The sequence below is a fragment of the Nyctereutes procyonoides genome, unplaced genomic scaffold (assembly GCF_905146905.1).
Source record: "Nyctereutes procyonoides isolate TBG_1078 unplaced genomic scaffold, NYPRO_anot_genome, whole genome shotgun sequence".
In the NCBI taxonomy this organism is placed as follows: Eukaryota; Metazoa; Chordata; class Mammalia; order Carnivora; family Canidae; genus Nyctereutes; species Nyctereutes procyonoides.
In genome coordinates, this window is record NW_026575140.1 from 60,943,093 (window position 1) to 60,963,213 (window position 20,121).

Below are 20,121 nucleotides of genomic sequence, written 5' to 3' on the forward strand. Positions count from 1 at the left end.
TGCCTAGATATAGCTGCCTTTTAGTGGATCTCAGCCAGAACCTGGGGGTGGAGTGAGAGGTGGGTGTCCTCATTGCTATCCTGCTCTTGGTCTTGGCTTAACTTTTTATTATGTGTCTTAAAACACTTCAGTTCTCTTACTTACAATATTGCGCACTGCTTACCTACAAATCTTGGAGTGGAATCTCCCCCCCCCCCTTTTTTTATTTTAAGATTTTATTTACTTATTTATGAGAGAGACACAGAGGCAGAGACCTAGGCAGAGGGAGAAGTAGGCTTCCCTCAGTGAGCCTGATGCAGGACTCAATCTCAGGACCCTGGGATCATGCCCTGAGCCAAAGGCAGATGCTCAACCACTGAGCAACCCATGTGCCCAGAATCTCCCATTTTTACTAGCAAAATCATCTTGCTGTCACATTTCTCTGGCAATAAATGCCTGTTTATATTTCATGCTAAAACACAATGCCAAGTTAATACTAAAGGAGAAAAAGTATAATGAGTTATTTACAATATTATTAAGAACATCTGTGGATGTTTTGGATAACCAAAACATGAATTCAATATCTCATATACGTATCAAATGTGACACTAGACAAGACTTGGAGGTGGACATTCACAGGACAGTCTCCTTCCATGGGAAGAGCCTGCCTAATGGAGAAAAATGGAATGTGAAAAGATAATCAGAATTGGATGAAGAAAGTACTGCTGTCTTCCAGGAGAGTTTAAAAGGTGATCACACTGAATTTTGAATCTGAAGTGTGAAGAGAAATTTCACATGCATGGAGGACAGTGGAGGGCTTTTTAGATGTTGTATATGATTTTCAGCTATTTGTTTTTTATGTCCTTGCTTTTAGGAGAAACATAAACATAAAAATAGAGGAAATAATAAGCAGTGAAGGTACTTTTCGGAAGTATCTGATTGCTCATCTGAACTTGATTTAGTGGTTACTACTTGGAGATTGAATAAGTTTTACCAAGAAATGGAGATCTCACTTCAGTTTTCTCAACTTTTCCTCACTTTAGTAAGGATAAAAGATGAGATAGAGAATGTTGAGGGATGGGATGTTAATGACATAGGTTTCCTGGGGGCCTCAGGGAACGAAGCACTCCCTCCAGTCTAATGGAGTGCTCTGCTCTCCTTCCTTCTGAAATAATTGCATGCATGCTGCTCTCAGCTCCTGAAGGGCAAGGATCGCCCTTTGGTGTATCCTCAAAACCCATTGTGCTAGTGGAGTAATGCATGAATGAGCTTCATACCTGCTGCCTCCGTCGTAGCTCCTGGATATGTGGTTATTTCAGTAATATAAAATATATGGAGCCAGCTAGGTGCTCCAGTATAAGTACTTTGAGGTCATCTACTTGGATGCTGTTAATGTTAGAGAAGTATAACAATAGGTGGGAACACAGGGGTTTGTGAGTGTAGACATGATGACAGAATAAGGTGATCAAGCCATAGAATGGATATACCAAGAATCAGCTGGAAACTATTTTGAGGTCAGGTCCCTGTGATTGTTTGAATTTTTAATTATTTTTTTAATTTAAGAATTTTTTTTTTTTTTTTTATGTATTGAGGCTTCCTTCTTATTTTGTACTTTCTTCACTGTGTTCAGATTCTGGGAGATATGTGTAATGGACTCTCTAAGCAAATGTCAATTTTATTTATAACTAGAGCTTTACCTTCTTTTATCAATTTAGCAAATTAGACAATGTAGAAGAAAATACGAGGATTTCCTTTATCTTGCCTTTAAAGCCTAGAACTCTTTAGCATGTCCTAGCAGTTGGATTTCTTCTACTCATTCCTTTCTTTTTCCTACTCTTCATCCCATTTCTCCTACCCTTTAAAAATATTTTTTTATGCAGGCAGAGTGATTTTTTAAAAAAATGTAAATTGGATCATTTTACTCTCTTACTTAAAAACACTTTAGGGCAGCCCCAATGGCCCAGTGGTTTGGCGCCGCCTTCAGCCCGGGGTATGATCCTGGAGACCCGGGATCCGGTCACACATCGGGCTCCCTGCATGGAGCCTGCTTCTTCCTCTGCCTGTGTCTCTGCCTCTCTCTCTCTCTGTCTTGAATAAATAAAATCTTAAAAAAAAAAAAAACACTTTAAAAGTAGTGAAAATAAAATTTGCACTCCTTATCATGGCCTATGTAATTTTGCATACTTTGGCCTTTATCTACCTCTCTGACTTAAGCTTACCCTTCTTTTGCTTCCTCAGACATAAGCTTTTACATTTAACAATCATACTTGAAAAGATATGTGAATGTAAATATGTTTCTGTGTTCATGGTTTACTATTTGTTTTTTGTCTGTACCATGGATTTTAATCAACAGAATGACTATGTGGTTGAAACAAGCTTGGTTGGGACTGTGATGAACGGTTTGTCACATCTTCATGGATGTGAAAATCATGACCAATTTATTATTAATCTCATTCGGGGACTTGGCGGAAATCTGAACATGAAGTCACGTCTGGAATTCACCAAAGAGGTGATGCACACTAAAACCTATATTTTGTCAACATTTTCCTTTAATTTTCATTGACTCTTAATTGCTAAAATACAGTGATTATAACTGTAAGATATAGAACTTTTTAATTTTGGAATTATGCACTCAATAGAGTAATGTATTTGAATATATGTACTTATTTTATCCTTTGAACTTCTTTATGGTATTTTATGATATTAAAATTATATAATGTTTTAATTGGCTCTAGGGTGGACTATAATCTTGTTAGACATTTTTTCAAACTACTTAGCCATATGAATATATATAATTACTCATTTTTAATTTTAGAATAATACATATTTTTAGTCATTTATTTAACCAGTTAGGAATGCTAGGATGGATTAATCACTATAAAACATTTTCTTTAATAAATGTAAAGGTATAGTTCAGCCAAGTTGTTAATAAAACTAAATCATATATATTAAAGAATTTTGTCTTGTTGGCTTCTGTTGAAAACATTGAACATGCATTTCTCTGGGTTGGCTCCTACATCATGGTTCTGCATTTGTATCATGTTTCTTTTTTTGGTGCCATCATGTATGGCTTTTTCTATGCTGCTTCTCTTTCCATGGCCATTGTGTTGTCCCTGTTGTCAGATGCTTCTCATTGCCATTCGATGCCAGATCCTATGCTGCTTTTGAGCAGATGTTCTCATGCCACAGCTCAGAGGCAAGGTATTGAAGGTTAGCATCAAGTGACCTCTGATTTATATCTGTGCAGATAGCAAGTTTTCCATGTTAGAAGAAGAGCAGCTCAAGAGCAGTGGTGGTACCACCGTAATAGGCAGGACTCGCATATGGTGGGGATGAAGGGTCTTAGGTTCCTAAACTGTGGAATCAGTAATTCAGTGTTCATTAAAACTCATTTAAAAGTTAGATGTATTTTATACCTTGGTGTATGCACAAACTAGATGACTTTTATTTATTTGCTTAAATAATCATTTAGAGAATAATATTTGACATAGGGTGTTGCTTTAATTATAAAAGATATTTAGTAGGTTTAGCATAGAATTTTTTTGGACTAAGATGATTGACTTTGGGACATTGACTTTGAAGAATTAAAATTTCATATACTCTTGTTTGGAGTATGTGAAAACCTATCACAACTTTTTCCTCTACAGGTTTTTAATTGGGCACAAGAGTCTCCTCCAGACCCTCACAAACCAATGGACACCTACTATGATCAGAGTCGAAGACGATTAGCATCTTATGTGCTGAAGAAGCCAGAAAACTTGACTGCTGATGATTTCAATAATGGCCAAACTCTCCCCGTCATTCAGATTCCTGACATGCAGCGAGGTCTGGATTATTTTAAACCGTGGTTAAGTTCTGATACTAAACAGCCATTTATTCTTGTTGGACCAGAAGGATGTGGCAAAGGGTAAGAGCAGAAAATTATTGGTTTGGGTAAATACTGTGAGTTTATACTCTCCTCTCTTAAAGTAATTTAATGGCTCTGTTACCTTTCTTTCAGTTGAAGTAGCATTTACATTTTCATGAAGGTCTCTTTCAATTGTCACTAGTAAAAATAATATGAGTTTAGAGAGTTATAGAGAAGAATATGTCTTTTTTTTCCCTGCCAGATTGTGTTTTCTAATGGAAAGAGAACAATCTGAGAAAGATATGCTTCAAAAGAAAATGTGCATACAATCCCAACAAAAACTGAATACCTTAGATACACTCACAAATTGCCTTTGTTATAAAAAATGCATCTTGAAGTTAGCTTTCTATTTAAAATAACTTTTATATCTGTAATTCAGCCTGTTTATGGTGCCTCCTGAGTCTAGGTTCTGGAGATAAAGGAGACATGATTTCACATTTTTAGTTGTAATTTAAAAATTCTAAAAAACCGTATTAATTTTTTTTTTAACTCGGAATACTTAGTAATTTAAAATATGTCCTTCAGCCATGGGAAAACAGCTGATATCTTTCATATGTACTTTATCCAGTTATTTCTGTATGAGTTCCAAGAATCATTTTGCTGAATGAGTCCCAAGAATGCCTTAAAATATGAATTTTTTTATATTGTAAAAATTAGAAAGTTATCTGTTAAGTCATGTCCATGTTTACCACTTTGCTCTTAAACATCATTACACATAATTTAGAAACTGAAATATTTATGAAATAGAGATTTTATATTGGATATATACAGGATTTTATTTTTTGTATTTTCAAAGTCGATGTCCTCCATCTTTCACAGGATGCTGCTTAGGTATGCCTTTTCCCAGCTCCGGTCCACGCAGATCGCTACGGTTCACTGTAGTGCGCAGACTACGTCTCGACATCTCCTGCAGAAGCTTAGCCAGACTTGCATGGTCATCACTACCAACACTGGTCGAGTATATAGACCCAAAGACTGTGAAAGACTCGTCCTTTACTTGAAAGATATCAACCTGCCCAAGCTTGATAAATGGGGTACCAGTACTTTGGTTGCTTTCCTGCAACAGGTGAGTCTTATTCCTTGAGGTGTTATGATATCATTGGGAAAAGTGGAATTTCATTACCTTTGGTCAGAAAATCTGCCTTCCTCCTTAGCATCAGTTTTCTCTGTGGCATGTATTCAACTCCTGAGGCATGTAGTAAGTTTATTCTCGGTTACTTTCTTCCTTCTTTTTGTAAAAGATTTTATTTTTAAGTAATTTCTGCACCCAGCCCAGGGCTCCAGTTCACGATCTCGAATCCAGAGTCACATACTCTACTGATGGAGCCCACTGGGTGCCCCCGCAAGGCTGCTTTCCTTGAAGTCCTTCCCTGTGGCAGTCAGCAGTCTGTCGGGAGGATCCACAACGGGAAGAGTGAAAACAGCCTTCACCCTGCACTTACTTCCTGTCCTTTATTTCTAACATAGGAGGAAAGCAGGAGTTGGGGTGATGTGGGGCTTGGGAGAACTTTTGCTTCATTTTTCTGGGTATGCATTTTTCGAGAGCAGGGAGACCTCCTCAGTCAGGACCCTGTTGGGCTTCCTTAGCTCATCACCCTGCTCTTGGCCTGTGTAAAGGGAAAAGTTGGAGACTACACATTCTGTCCCTCTGCGAGATTATACTGCTTTATGTGGTTTGCATCACTAGATTCTTTTTTTTTTTATTTTTTTTATTTACTTATGATAGTCACAGAGAGAGAGAGAGAGAGAGAGAGAGAGAGAGAGAGAGAGAGAGGCAGAGACACAGGCAGAGGGAGAAGCAGGCTCCATGCACCGGGAGCCCGATGTGGGATTCGATCCCGGGTCTCCAGGATCGCGCCCCGGGCCAAAGACAGGCGCCAAACCGCTGCGCCACCCAGGGATCCTGCATCACTAGATTCTAAATTAGAGTCTGTTATGTTTATACAGGTTCAAATTTAGCTTTACTGTGTGACTCTAGAATATGATGAAATACTTACAGAAGGAAACCAAAATATTTTCCTTATATTTTTACTTATTTCTTTCACTTTTTTCCTCTAATTGCTGGTAGATTTATACTGTCATTGGATTTTAATGTTTATTAGAGAGAAAATGTTTATTTATTTTTATTCTTTTTAAAGATTTTATTTATTCATAACAGATACACAGAGGTAGAGACGTAGGCACCCTGCAGGGAGCCTGATACAGGACTTAATCCCAGGCTCCCAGGATCATGCCCTGAACCAAAGGTAGATGCTTGACCACTGAGCCACCCAAGTGCCCTGACAGAAAAGCACTTTAAAATGAGGGTTAAAAAAAAAAATGAGGGCAATTCAGCTAACATTAATTGAATGCAGAGTCTTGAAGAGTATTCTTTTTCTTTTAAAGATTTTATTTGTTTACGAAAGACACAGAGGCAGAGACATAGGCAGAAGGAGAAGCAGGCTCCCTGCAAGGAGCCCAGTGTGGGAATCAATCCCAGATCCTGGATTCATGCCCTGAATCGAAGACAGATGCTCAACTGCTGAGCCACCCAGGCATCCCAAAGAAGTATTATTTTTCAATATTACAAGCATTTAAAGCATATTTGAATCTTAAATTTTTGAGTTAGGTAAAGGAGGTTGATTGTATTTGGAAACAATTGAATTTTATGCGAAAGTATTTTATATCACTATTAGAAAACCCTAAGCCTAAAACGTTTATAATACATTTATTTTCAAAAAGGTATTGACATATCAAGGATTTTATGATGAAAATTTGGAATGGGTTGGTTTAGAGAATATTCAGATTGTGGCTTCTATGTCAGCTGGAGGAAGGCTCGGAAGACACAAGCTGACCACCAGATTCACTTCCATCGTTCGCATTTGTGCTGTGGAGTATGTATCATAGCATTTTTAATTGTTTTTAAAATGTAGGGACATGTCTTCTATATTTGAATTTTATTAAAGGTACCCATTAATGATATTTCTTTATAATGAAGAATATAAAAATAGTTAAACTTAAGTTCTGTTTTTTTTTCCTTGCCCTTTCTAAATTTTAGGCAGTAATTTAGGGTGAAAAAGGCATTAGTGCTTCATATTAGAAATAAGACCCAATTATTTTGTATCATCTCTGTTCCAAAATGTTAGGAATCTAAATGATGGATTTAAATATGGGTTTCATAAAACAAAAATAGTATCACATTTTATGAAGACAAACAGGTAAACATGCACAAGGTAGAGTCAGATCATGTTTGTGGGTGACAGCATTGTCCTGACAGATCCATCTCCGTGGTCTATGATTGTTGCAAGGACTTTGTACATTTTATGGAGATGGCCTCTGTTCCCTTTTGCCTTATCTTGTTTTGATGCTTTCATGCTAATTGCACCTATTTATTAACATTGTACTTTTAGAAGTGTTAGAGCTACCAATTAAGCTGTATTGAAATCAAGTTTGGCTTGAGAGAAACAGGTCAATATCATTTGTTGGATTAGTTCTACTTTTATAGTTCTAAGGTGGATGACTGCTCTGTGGGTAGGCTCTACTTAAAATACTTTTTCTTAAGATTCATTTTTTGGTCCTTTCTAAAAACCGGTGGTTTTCAATTTTGTTTTTAAGTGATTTTATTGGAAACTTCCATTAGGGTTTCAGTATTTGGGATCAGGTAAGTAGAGGGTCAGAGTAGGGACCCTGGAACCTGGCTTTCGTCCCTAGTAGACTGGGGGTTGTCCGGATCACAGAGCAGCATAGCTAGAGAACTGCTGTGAATGAACATTAAGTAATTATCTAGAACATTGTTTTTTCAACTGTTTTCTCATATGCCCTTTCCAGTTACCCAGAGAGAGAGCAGTTACAGACAATTTATGGAGCATATTTAGAACCAGTTCTACATAAAAATCTGAAGAATCATTCCATTTGGGGCTCTTCATCAAAAATTTCTCTCTTAGCGGGATCTATGGTCCAAGTGTATGAGCAGGTATATTTTTACTCCTTTATACTGTCACTGTCATGTCTATTGGTTTCACTCCCAAAAGACTGCCTGTAATGCTGACCTGTGTTGACACTTGGGTTTTCTTTTCATCTTGTAGATTAGACTTTTTTACTTGAGAGTAAGCTCCCTGAAGGCGGAGACTCTGTTGAATTTCCAGCACCATTTCTAACAGATACTCTGTAAATATTGAATGAATGAATCAATGCTGGATGGTTATTCTGTTGTCAAATAAATTTTAGCATATTTAGAATGTTCCTCTTCTTTCCAAAACTGGATCCTTCTCCTGACTTCTGTCAGTTTCTGTCTTCGAGACTCTAAACCAGAGATGATCTTTGAGGGTTATTTCTTTCTTGTTGCCTCTGAGAAATTGTCTCAAGTTCCTTTATCACTGATGGGGCATCAGTGGGGTGGTGCTTGAAAACAGTAAAGACACAGCGGACATTTTTTCAGTACCTTCTTTTCTAGCGCTGGTTCTAGGGACACAGAGATGACTGAATCTCTGTTTTCTGGAATTTTACAGACCAGTGAGGAACCTGGTCACATAAACTATCAATATGGCATGGTGAGCAGTGTTACAGTGACAATATGTGCAGTCACAGAGATAGTGCAGAAGAGGAAGAGGTAGAGGAAGAGAGAAAGATAGTGCAGAAGAGGAAGTAAGTGACTTTGTTGTGTGGTAGTTGTCAAGAGGAGTTGAAATGAATTCTGAGTTTGTTTTAAAAGATTTATTTCAGAGAGAGCATATTGGCGGGGAAGGAGGGCATGGAGGGAAAGAAGGAATCTCCAGCAGATTCCATGCTTAGCATGGAGCCCAACGTGGGGCTCTGTCTCATGACCCTGAGATTACAACCTGAGCCAAAATCAAGATTTGGATGCTCAACTGACTGTGCCACCCAGGAGCCCCGAAATGTGATCTGAGTTTTGAAAAAAGTTCACAAAGAGGCTGGAGGGGAAAGATCTTCCTAGGTAAAGGGGATAAATAGCATGTGAAAGTTAGGGAAGTGTTTGTGGTAGATGCTTTTTATAGTTACAGAATAGAAGTGGGGAAAGAGAAGTTAGCATTAATTAATTTCTAAATTAATTCAGAAGTGAAGTGATCAAGGCCAGAATGAGAACAACAGTCCTGTCCGTGCAGAGGAAGGCATAGACTCTCACTGGTTATACAGCAAGGACTAGCACTTTGGTTCATTAGAAATTCAGTGACTTTCTGAATACAAGATAGCTCCTACTACTAGGAAACATATCTTCCCTAGCCCTATGAGTACCTTGGAATTGCAACCAATGTTTATAAAGCTCGGGTTCGTCTTCCTTGAATTCTTCTGCTTAGCAGGCTTTTTAACCTTTTATTTCATTTTTTTCTTGGGCAGACTTTGGCAGTTTGTTGAAGCCTATGAACAACCCCTCTTAGTGTTTTTAAATGGATAAAATGTATAACTAAGGAAATCAGTTCTATTGAAATACAGTTTCTATTCACTGGTAGAAATTGGGCATTCCTGTGAATCTGTGGTAACTGAAAAATTTATAGCATTTTATATTTGGAAATATATTATAAATACATATAAAGTAGACAGTTTACGGTATTTTCTTTTTCAGGTACGAGCCAAATTTACAGTTGATGATTATAGTCATTATTTCTTTACTCCTTGCATCCTTACCCAATGGGTTCTTGGCTTATTCAGATACGATTTAGAAGGAGGTAAGTTTTGCTTTCATGATTTCAAATTGCTTCTCTTTGGAATGCCACTGTGTGTGTATGTGTGTGTGTACACGTGTGCATGCATTTTCTATTTTATTTATAATAGGCATATTAAATGAGTATTGTAATTGGTTATAGTATCTTAAAAATTAGAATTAAAATGTATTAAATTTAAATACTAGTATTAAATTTAAACCTTAATATTAAAACTATAACAATGTGTTTTTTCTTCTAAACCATTTATGATTGTCACTGTTAAAATTTGATTTGGGGAAAAATAAAATCATTATTCATGTTTAATATGCTTTTTTTTTGGAATAAATATTGAACAACTAGAGATAATAATGCTTAATATATCCTTTAAATTAAACAACTTACCAACTTAATAACACATTAAATTTTCCCTTTTTTCCCTTTTCTTGTGTTTATCTGATGCCATTCTGACAGTGTGCAGATTCTTATTCTCTGTTTCTTGTATTATGTTGAAACAGACCGTCTACAAGTTGTTTGAATTTTATTACAACTAAAGAAAATGTTGTCTTTTTTAGGATCCTCAAATCATCCTCTAGATTATGTATTAGAAATCGTAGCTTATGAAGCACGGCGCTTATTTCGTGATAAAATTGTTGGTGCAAAGGAACTTCATTTATTTGACAACATTTTAACCTCAGTGTTTCAAGGAGATTGGGGCTCAGATGTATTAGACAATATGGCAGGTAATATAGTTACGGAGTTTATGTAAATATATAAACAGTTTATGTAAATATATATACAGTTCTCCTATGAGAACTGTAAACTTATTTTTCTTACTAATAGCATGATTTCATATTTCTGTGCAAATAAGAGGTTTGGGTAATTTTAATATTGTTGTTACTTTAAGGGCTGCTCTTTACTTTTTGCTAGATTTCAGTAATTATGTTCTGAATAAAATATAGTGACCATAATTGTTTTCTTGGATTCAGGCCATAGGGTTTTATATCTGCAATTCAAAATTATGTTTCCTGAGGGATTTTTACTAATAAAGGTTTTTTTTTTTTTAAGCTGTATGTGTGTGAAATTTAAAGATCATTGGGAAAATCCATATTCAATTATAATTAATTTTTGCTTGAGAGTAAATAATATCATTAGGATAGAACTTCTTATGTACTCTTGTCACCAGCTTCACCCACTGTTGTGACAAATAAAGCATAGCACCACTCATTCAAAGCAGCTTTGTTGCATTTGCAACTATTACCGCTTAACAACCAGTTGGCCTTTTGAAAACTGCTGTGGGAGTAGTGCATGTAATATGAAAACCATCACGGCAAAAGGACTTTTGATACAAGACTGTAACATGGAAGTATTTCTTAAACCACTCTCAAGCTGCAAAATGAGTTTCTGTTCTATAAGAAACTAGGCTTCACATATATTTCATATAGTTTGTTCTGTCTGTTGTGTGCTGTCGGATTTGATATTGGCTCCAGGGTCATAAGTTGCATAGGCCAAAGGAATCTTGAAGGTGAGAAAGATGTTGAGATTGACATGAGGAATTTTCTAGGTCCTGCTTGAGTTTCAGAATTGGGAAATGAGATGAAGAAGCTGAAGTGGGATGAAATGCTAGAGAGCCTCGGCCATAGTTCAGAGTGGGCTTGGTTCTGAGTGAGGGTTTGCCAGTGTGGCCTGTAGCTTTGCTGGCTTTAGTGTGGACAGCTTTCATTTCTTAAATGGCACCATCTTTCTCAGTCTGAGAATTGCCTGGATAGTCTTTCTTCTTGCAAGAAGGTAGCATATTTTTGGGGCATTAGATAGTGTCAGTGACTGATTGGGTACCTGAATTTGCTAGAATTTGTTATCTTTGAGGTCTCCTTTATAGGACTCAATAAATAATACATGCTTTTTTCCCCTTCACCATTTTACTTTTCAAGGAAACGTTGCATTTTTTAAAAATACAGGTTTTGATATATGTCACACCCGGGCAAATATGATTTTCAATAGTGGAATATTAATTTATTAAGAAAAAATGTAATCTTGGAAGACTTAAAAATAAGCTAGATACATTCTTATGCTCAAGAAACATGTAATCCAGTGGCAGATACAGATATGAAGCCCTTGCTTACAGAGATAACTATTGTTAATGTGTTTGGATGCCATGAAAATTTGTGTAAGTAGATGGTTAAACTGGTAATTCTAATAGAATGTGAAGTGTTTTACAATTAATATAACTTTTCTGAACATATTTGGGGTAAATGCTAGATATTAGGTTTGTAGAAGAGCTAATTTGGTTTGAAGGAGTTACATAGAAATAAACAAATGAATTTTTTGTTTTGCCATAATTATACATTAACATAAGGTTGTAAGAATTCATACAGAGTACATGTACTTGTTACTTGGTTTCTCCTAACGGTAACACTTAGAAAAATTATGGTGGAGCATAACAACCAGGATATTGACATTGATACAGTTAGTACACAGGCTATCACCACATAGATCTATCCTGCTGCCCTGTAGCCATAGCCACTCCTCTACAAACCACCAGTCTGTTCTGTATTTCATCTTGCCATTTCAAGAATCTTATTTTCACTCAGAATAGTTCCCTGGAGTTATACACAGGTGGCTGTGAGTTTCAGTAGTTTGTTCCTTTTTATTTTTATTTTTTAAGATTTTATTTATTCATGAGAGAAGCAGAGAGGCAGAGACATAGGCACAGGGAGAAGCAGGATCCCTTTGGGGAGCCCGATGCAGAACTTGATCCCACAATCCTGGGATCATGACCTGAGCCAAAGGCTCAACCACTTAGCCACCTAGGCACCCCTGTTCCTTTTTATTGAAGAGTGGGTATTCAGATATACTACCATTTCTTGAACTATTTACTTGTGGACGAGCATCTGGGTTATTTTCAGTCTTTGATTATTAGGAGGAAAACTGCTACAAGCAGTTTATGTAGAGATTTTTGTGTGAACATAAATTTTTGTTTTTCTGGGATAAATGCTCAGGAGTGCAATTGCAGCGATGTATGGTACTCCTGTGCTTGGTTTTAAAACACACTGCTATGCTCTTCTAGAATGGCTCTATCATTTTACATTCCCATCAGCAATATGTGCATAATCCAGTTGCTCTGCATACTTACCAGTCAGTATTTGTTGTCTTTCTTTTTTATTTTAGTCACTCTGATAAGTATGTATTGATAGGTCATTGTGGTTTTATTTTGCATTTTGCTGACAGCTTGTGAGCTTTTTGTGTGCTCACTTGCTGTCTCTAAGTCCTTTAAAGTATGGCATCTCTTTGTGTATCTTGCTCATTTTCTAATTGGATGGTTTATCTTTTATTGAGTTTTGAGAGTTCTTTATATACTATAGATACTAGTTTTTTGTTAAATACATGGTTTGCAAATATACTCTTCCACTCTGTTGCTTATTTCTTCATCCTTTTAATAGGATCTCCCACAGGTAAATATTTTATCAAGTACAACTTAGTATTTTTTTTTTTTTAAGGATCTTTTGGTGTCAAGTTTAAGAACTCTATTTAGTCCTAGTTCTTGAACCTTTCTCCTACATTCTTTCCTAAAAGTTTTATAGTTTTATGTTTTAAGTCAGTGGTCCACTTTGAGTTAATTTATATATAAAAAGTGAGACATGGGGTCACTTTCTTTGCACGTGGATGTCCACTTGGTCCAGTGCCATTTATTGAAAAGGGAACTTCTTTTCCTTGAGTTGAAAATTGTTGTATGAATATATTTTTAGGTTCTCTGTTCTGTTCCATCAATTATATGTCTGTCTTTCCACCAGTACCACCCTGTTTTGATTACTTTAGCTACATAAGTCTTGAAATTGGGTAGACTGATTTCTCCTACTTTCTTCTTCTTTTTAAAAATTATTTTAGCTATTTAAGTTCCTTTGGCCTTTCTCTATATATTTTAGAATAATCCTATCTGTAAATAATGTTGCCAAGCCTTGGATAGGAATTGCACTAACTCTATTGGTTGTGGAAGAATTGACATCTTCATTATGTCAAGTCTTCCAATTCATGAACATGACATATCTGTCCATAGATATTTCTTGCTTTCTTTCATCAGAGTTGTGTAGTGTTCAGCATCTAAGTCCTGTAAATATTTTGTTAGATGAACAATTAAGATTTTTTGAGTGATGATAGTGTCTTAAAGAATGGCTGTATCAGGTGAACAAGAGGGGAAGGGATTTCTAGTCAAGGGAAGAATATGTGGAGTGGATTGCGAAGGGCCGTGATGGGGGTTTGGCTGTTTCTTCTTAGGCAGTGGGAAGCTCTGCAACATGGGAGTGGTAACACTAGTGAGGGAGGCAGTCACCTCTCTCCTACTACTTCTCTCTAACAGGAAGTGTGGTGCTTAGACACAGGTGTGTGGCGGGTGAGTGTTGAATGAATGAGCATTATGTGTTCATTGTATGTCTGTAGGGCAGGTATGGGACCACACTAGAGCTTGGGAAGCTTGCCAATAGGTGAATAGGTTTTGGTATATAAGTAGTTGATAATTTAATCCACAAAATAAGATTCAGTAATTCAAGGGGAGTGTTTAGGATTAAAGAATAATGGACTGAATTTAGACCCCAGGGAAAATAAAAGCAAGAGGGATAAACAGAAAACTGAGGAGTGGTGGTTGTGGCTTGATTTGTTTGGTCCTACAGACCTGAGGATACAAGTGTCAGAAGCGTACCAGGTCATGATGGGGCAGGGACCATGATGGGGATTTGGACTTGGCAGTTCTGGCAGTGTTGTTCCTAAGTACAAGTTTGGTTGTATAGGGAAAGCAGTGGCCAGGGAACAGAGAGGAGCATGAAGCTAAAGCTGCCCTTGAGCAGAGCATGTGGTGAGGAGGACACTTCGTGGAGTCTCCCGACCGACCAAGATCATTCACAGATGATCCTTGTCACAGGGATGCTGCTGTTGATAAATTTAAGGAAAGTGTGTGTGGGGGTTTATTTTCTAATTAAAATTCAGTTAATTTGTCCTTTATTTCAGAATTAAGGCTCATGATGGTATTCATAAATCTGTGTTCTTTCTCAGAGAGAGTTTTCAGTTTCAGTTGCCAATTTTTTTTTAAGCATTTTTCAGTTGCCAATTTTATATGGAGATTATGGAGAAGGAGAGGGAAGTAGGGAGAAGCAGCAAAAGGAGAGTAGTGGGGGAATTAGGAGGAGGATACTTCATTTGGGGTGAGAGATGGAGCGTGCCGACACCACCAGTTACTTTGCAGGGACAGCTTGACATCACAATTTAAGGTCTCTGTGTCTTTACTACAGGCACACCATAGGGGAATTTATTTTCACATTACTGGGGATGATTCTTATTTGGACTGATTAACTAAAAAATAATTTATGAGCCATGTATTTCCTGATGCTGTCATCACAAACAGCACATACTTTTGTCTCTGCAGACAGTTTCTATGTTACCTGGGGAGCCCGACACAACTCTGGAGCAAGGGCAGCCCCAGGACAGCCACTGCCTCCCCATGGAAAACCACTTGGAAAACTGAATTCTGCAGATCTCAAGGATGTTATCAGAAAGGTATAACTTGGGGCACATGGCGGGGCTTAGTCGGTGGAGTGTCTGCCTTCGGCTCAGGTCATGATCTCAGGGTCCTGGGATCGAGTTCTACATCGGGCTCCCTGCTCATGGGGGGGGGGGGTCTGCTGCTCCCTCTGCCATCCTCCCTTTCCCCCTGCTCCTTCTCTCCCTCTCTCACTCATTCTCTCCCTCAAATAAATAAATTTTAAAAATAAAGGGAGAGAGGTATAATTTGAATCGAGTTTGAACTGGGATTTGTTTATGATTACAGTCATTTAAGAAATATTGTAAGCTTTTTAAGGCAGATGAAGATTATACAACAGGCAGAACTGGTTCTTGTGGGATATAGTTGGTTGTGGTAGATCTAACTAAATGCATGCATACTCATACAGATATGGGTAAGATTGCCAAGGTACGTGTTGGCAGAAGAGAACATCTAGAGTACTGGTGTCCAAGTTTAGTGAGTATTAGAATCACTTTGATAACCAGAACATATTCCGCCTCCTGGCGCCAGCCTGAGGAAGTCCCAGTGCACAGCTTGCACAGGCCCCCAGCTGATGTTGATTGTATATGATTGATTGAAATTAATATTTGCTGTGGAAGTGAGTGTGGATTTTATATCAAAAGTTTTCATGCTATGCGTGGAACAGATATTGTGAAGTTTGGTTATGTTGGAAGTTGTTAAGTATGTGAAGTTGAGTTGTCCTTCTCTTGTCTTCACACTATCACACAGTTCCTGGTAGGGCAGAATGCCCACATGTGGGTTTTGGATTCATCCCCACGTGGTACATATTTACCAGAGTTCATAAAATTATTTTTTATGGTTTGCACACAGATTTTATTTGAAGCAACTAGTAAAATTTGAGTTTTTTTTTTTTAAAGATTTTATTTATTTATTTATTCATGAGAGATGCAGAGACACGGGCAGAGGGAGAAGCAGGCTCCATGCAGGGAGCCCGAATTTGAGAGTTTTTGAAGTTTTTCTAAGTAACCTACTATCTGTCACTATGTTTTACTCATATTAATGGTGTCCACAGGTATCTGATTATTGTGAGCCCTTGAAGCTGTTTGGTATCACACATGCTTTCTTCATAGGAAGAGCTGGATTCCTGTTTAGGCTGTGGAGCATGAGATGACATACAGTCACTTAACCCCTTTTGCAGAGCTCATCAAAAATAAAGTCTTAATCTAGATGATTAGCATTTTTGTTTCATAATGTTGCGTGTACTAATTATAAAACATTCTTTGTGATTTTTTTTAAAAAAGGGCCTTATTCATTATGGACGAGATAACCAGAATTTAGATATTTTACTTTTCCAAGAAGTCCTGGAGTATATGTCTAGGATAGACAGAGTGCTGAGCTTCCCTGGAGGCTCCCTTCTCCTGGCGGGACGCAGTGGTGTCGGGCGTCGGACCATCACTTCTTTGGTCAGTCATATGCATGGAGCAGTGCTGTTTTCTCCAAAGATTTCCAGAGGGTATGAACTGAAGCAGTTCAAAAATGATCTCAAACATGTGAGTCACTCAAATCTTTTGCTTTATCTGGTTTGAAATCACAATTAGTTGTTATTCTGAATGCCTTCAGAGACCATTATGTCTCTGACAGATACAGCAGTGTCTTTAATTTTGATAATTATTTTCCCCATGATTATTAGAAAATTGTATTTTATATACAGATAGGAAAAAGCTGCTTCTTAGGATTTCTAGCTCCGCTGGATTATGAGAGTTTAGGTGAACATGGAAGATGAAAGGACAGAGTTTCTATAGGACATGTGTGGATGTATTTAAAAGTGATCATCTGTCTTAGATGTGAAATCATTAACATTTTCCCTGTTTGTTCATGGACTGGATTTACTTTCCAAACTATGTGGCTGGAGTTTGATTTTTATTTTGATTACAAAGAAAGAGAAAAGGGAGAAAAGAAAGATTTTTTTTAACGAAACAAATGGAAGTTTTAAACTGAGCCCTGTGTATTGAATTGTTATGCAGTCCTCTCTTCTCACTATGCAGGTGCTGCATCTTGCCGGGATTGAAGCACAGCAGGTGGTTTTACTCCTGGAGGATTACCAGTTTGTACATCCCACATTTTTGGAGATGATCAATAGCCTTTTGTCTTCAGGTAAGTGAATGATTTGTATTCAAAGAAAAATAATAATGTAAAGATTATTCAAGTAATGTTACCTTGTGTAAAATTGCATTTCAGAGGATATGTGCTATCAGCTTTTACTAAAGGGACATTGGGTTAAACACGCTTGGAGCTGGAGAATTGAGAAACCCCATTTTTATAAAATCAGGACATTGAAGAACAGAAAAATGATTATTTTTTTTAAAGATTTGATTTGAAAGGGAGAGAGCACGAGCAGGGGGAGGAGCAGAGAGTGAAGGAGAAACAGACTCCCCAGTGAGCATGGAACCTGATGTGGGAGTTGATCCCAGGACCCTGGGATTATGACCTGAGCTGAAGGCAGATGCTTCACTGACAGTCACTCAGGTGCCTCCCAAAATGATGATTAGTGTCGGTGAATGTACTGAAAAACTGACTCCTATACTTTTGGTGGGACTGTTGCCTGTTACAGTCTTTTGGGAAAGTTATCAGCCAGTGTTATTTAACACAGCAGCTCTATTTGGAGAAATTTCTATCTACAAGATAATAGAATGAGTATGCGGGGAAATACATAGTATAATTTATAATAAAAAATGTGATAGAACCTCATTGTCCACCATTAGAGGAATGGTTGAATAATAGCCTGAACATGGATATGTAAGTACAGATATATTGTCAAAGTCTGAGGTCTCATGCTTCCCAAATCATGGTTTGCTCTTAATTGTCTCTTGAGCCACCTGACCTTTTTCGTGGTTTCCTGGAGGGGACACTTGCCGTTTCCCATATCTTTCTTTTCTGGAGGATTCATAAGATTTATTCAGATCTTTTTATGAGTAGTCACTGTTAGAATTGATATGAGGTAACTTAGCTTTAAGCTTGAACCAAGATGATTTTGTTATTTAAGTACAAAGTAAACCTTGTTAAAAGCAAGTTTCCGTGATGTTACTGTTATACCAAATCTTTAGTAAGTGCTTGTTTTGTGTCATGTTAGTGGGCTCTGACATGAAGTAGTCTTTTCTTCAGAATTTAATAGCTATGGTAGAAGAAAACATGTAATTTATAATATGAAGTATCTACACTTCAGTGTTGAAATGACTGCAGATGGGCCTCTCGTCATGCAGGTGGCTGATGTGTCTCCCATTCCCGAGTCCTGCAGAGGCAGTGCTGGAGTGGGAGTGGAGGCTCCTGGGGAACCTCTGTTGATTTTCAGGGTGTGTATCCCTGCAGTACTGCCTCAGCTGTCACTAGGTGGAGCCTGCTCCTTATGGCTGAAATAAACTGGTCCACCACATGGACAGCTTTTTGTTGTGATTTTCGTTTTTTGTTTTGTTTGTGAAAGCAAACGTCCAAATAAGCATTAATGTAGTAATTATTGTTTTTCTCTTAAGATAAATTGGCCTTTATTATCAAGTTATAACTGCAAAATTCGTAAGTTACATTTTACCAATATTTTTAGCAAAAAAGTATTTGAAAAATACTTTCAGAGAAAATAGGCCTTTGTCCCTTTTTTCTAATTCAAATTCTTTTTTTTCCATTTGAAAGTAGTCATTTATTAACTGACTATATTACAAAAATAATCATGGTAGATACCTTTGTTCATCAATAAGCCTATTGATCTGGTCTTCCCTGTTGCCGGCATCTCCACCTTCTACAAAATGGGTTGTCCTTCTCTTCATTCACACAGAGAAGATAATTTGACAGGCCATAAAAAGGTGTTTGCTTCTTTGAAACATTGTCCAACAGATCTTGTGAATTGGACCTCCATGCAGAAGATGCCATATTTACCAAGAGATCAGGCAATCTGTGTTATCTTCCTGTTGATCTTGCTGTAACCATGCTTGTAGATCAGTTCAGTCACTGACTTCAGGGTTGGGTCCCCTCATGCTGTATATGGTTCCACAATCCTTAGCATGTTCACCGAAGCCTTGTTGAGTTTACCAAAGGTGCCATTGAAGATCTGGCAAAGGAGAAGCTGCTACACCTTTTGAACTTTTGGACTCACACTGTTGATCCTCTGATCTGATGACAAATGCCAGTTTGGGTTCCACAGACAGATGGAAGTTGCCAGCTTTTCTCACCATTCTCACCATTCTCATCATTCGAATCTCAATTTTATACATCTGTCTATATTCCTTGTGGTAATGCTCACCTTTTTCATAGATAAGTTTTCTCCTTGCCTTTCAAAGCATCTTTTGGGCAAACTTTTCCAAGATGCTTGATCTTCAGCTCTGCGAAATTCATTTGCTTTTTATTAAAGGTTTTTGGCACAGCAGGAACCTCCATCTTCTTCTCTTCTGTACCCTCCATGGTTCCAGCCAGAAAAGAGGAATTCAAATTCATACTTGCTATAGTGGATAGTATGTACATAGAGCTAGCTTTCTTTGCTAAATTTAAGGAATCAAAAGTGTCTTGGTATGGCCAAAATTTAGAGAAAGAGCAGATTTGTTTGTGTGTGTGTGTTTGAATATGGACAAGCTTGGTGGGTGGGGAGTGGTCTGGCACCTCTGAGTTGGGTCTAACATGGATCAGGCTGTGATAGGCCCTTTGTGAATTCACTATCTTGGAGTTGTAGCATAAGGGTTTTCACTTAATCTTACTGTTTCTTGCAACCTTTAAATATATTGGCCTAACAGACCTGTTATGTGCCAGTCCCAGTTCTAAATACTGGATTTATAGTGGTGAATAAGACATAGTCCAGCCCCTATCAAATACTTGTAGTCTTAATCCATTGTGATTTGCCTTTCATCATTATGTTGCTGAGTGGCAGGCCACGGACTAGTTCTGTACAGGCTCACTTATTCATTCATCTAATATATATTTATCCTCCAAATACTTTGCTAAGTGTGTTCTAAGGTTAATATTGAACCTGATCAAATATTTGGCCCTTGGGAATTCAGAATCTAACTGAGCAGGAAAGGAAAAGACTTCATTTATGGTTACTTGATGCAATA

The 20,121-nt window shown here is 37.5% G+C and overlaps 1 protein-coding gene across 3 annotated transcripts in view; it reads left to right on the plus strand.

Moving 5' to 3' along the window:
• DYNC2H1 (dynein cytoplasmic 2 heavy chain 1) overlaps positions 1-20,121 on the plus strand; it is a 341,276-nt gene that overhangs the window by 69,862 nt on the left and 251,293 nt on the right. For all 3 annotated transcript variants that reach the window (XM_055305872.1, XM_055305873.1, XM_055305874.1), the window contains exons 41-50: positions 2,333-2,488; positions 3,627-3,886; positions 4,706-4,952; positions 6,608-6,759; positions 7,694-7,838; positions 9,447-9,549; positions 10,098-10,265; positions 14,936-15,066; positions 16,333-16,581; positions 17,077-17,185. In XM_055305872.1, coding sequence (XP_055161847.1) covers positions 2,333-2,488; positions 3,627-3,886; positions 4,706-4,952; positions 6,608-6,759; positions 7,694-7,838; positions 9,447-9,549; positions 10,098-10,265; positions 14,936-15,066; positions 16,333-16,581; positions 17,077-17,185 — 1,720 coding nt within the window. The remainder of the gene's footprint in view (positions 1-2,332; positions 2,489-3,626; positions 3,887-4,705; positions 4,953-6,607; positions 6,760-7,693; positions 7,839-9,446; positions 9,550-10,097; positions 10,266-14,935; positions 15,067-16,332; positions 16,582-17,076; positions 17,186-20,121) is intronic.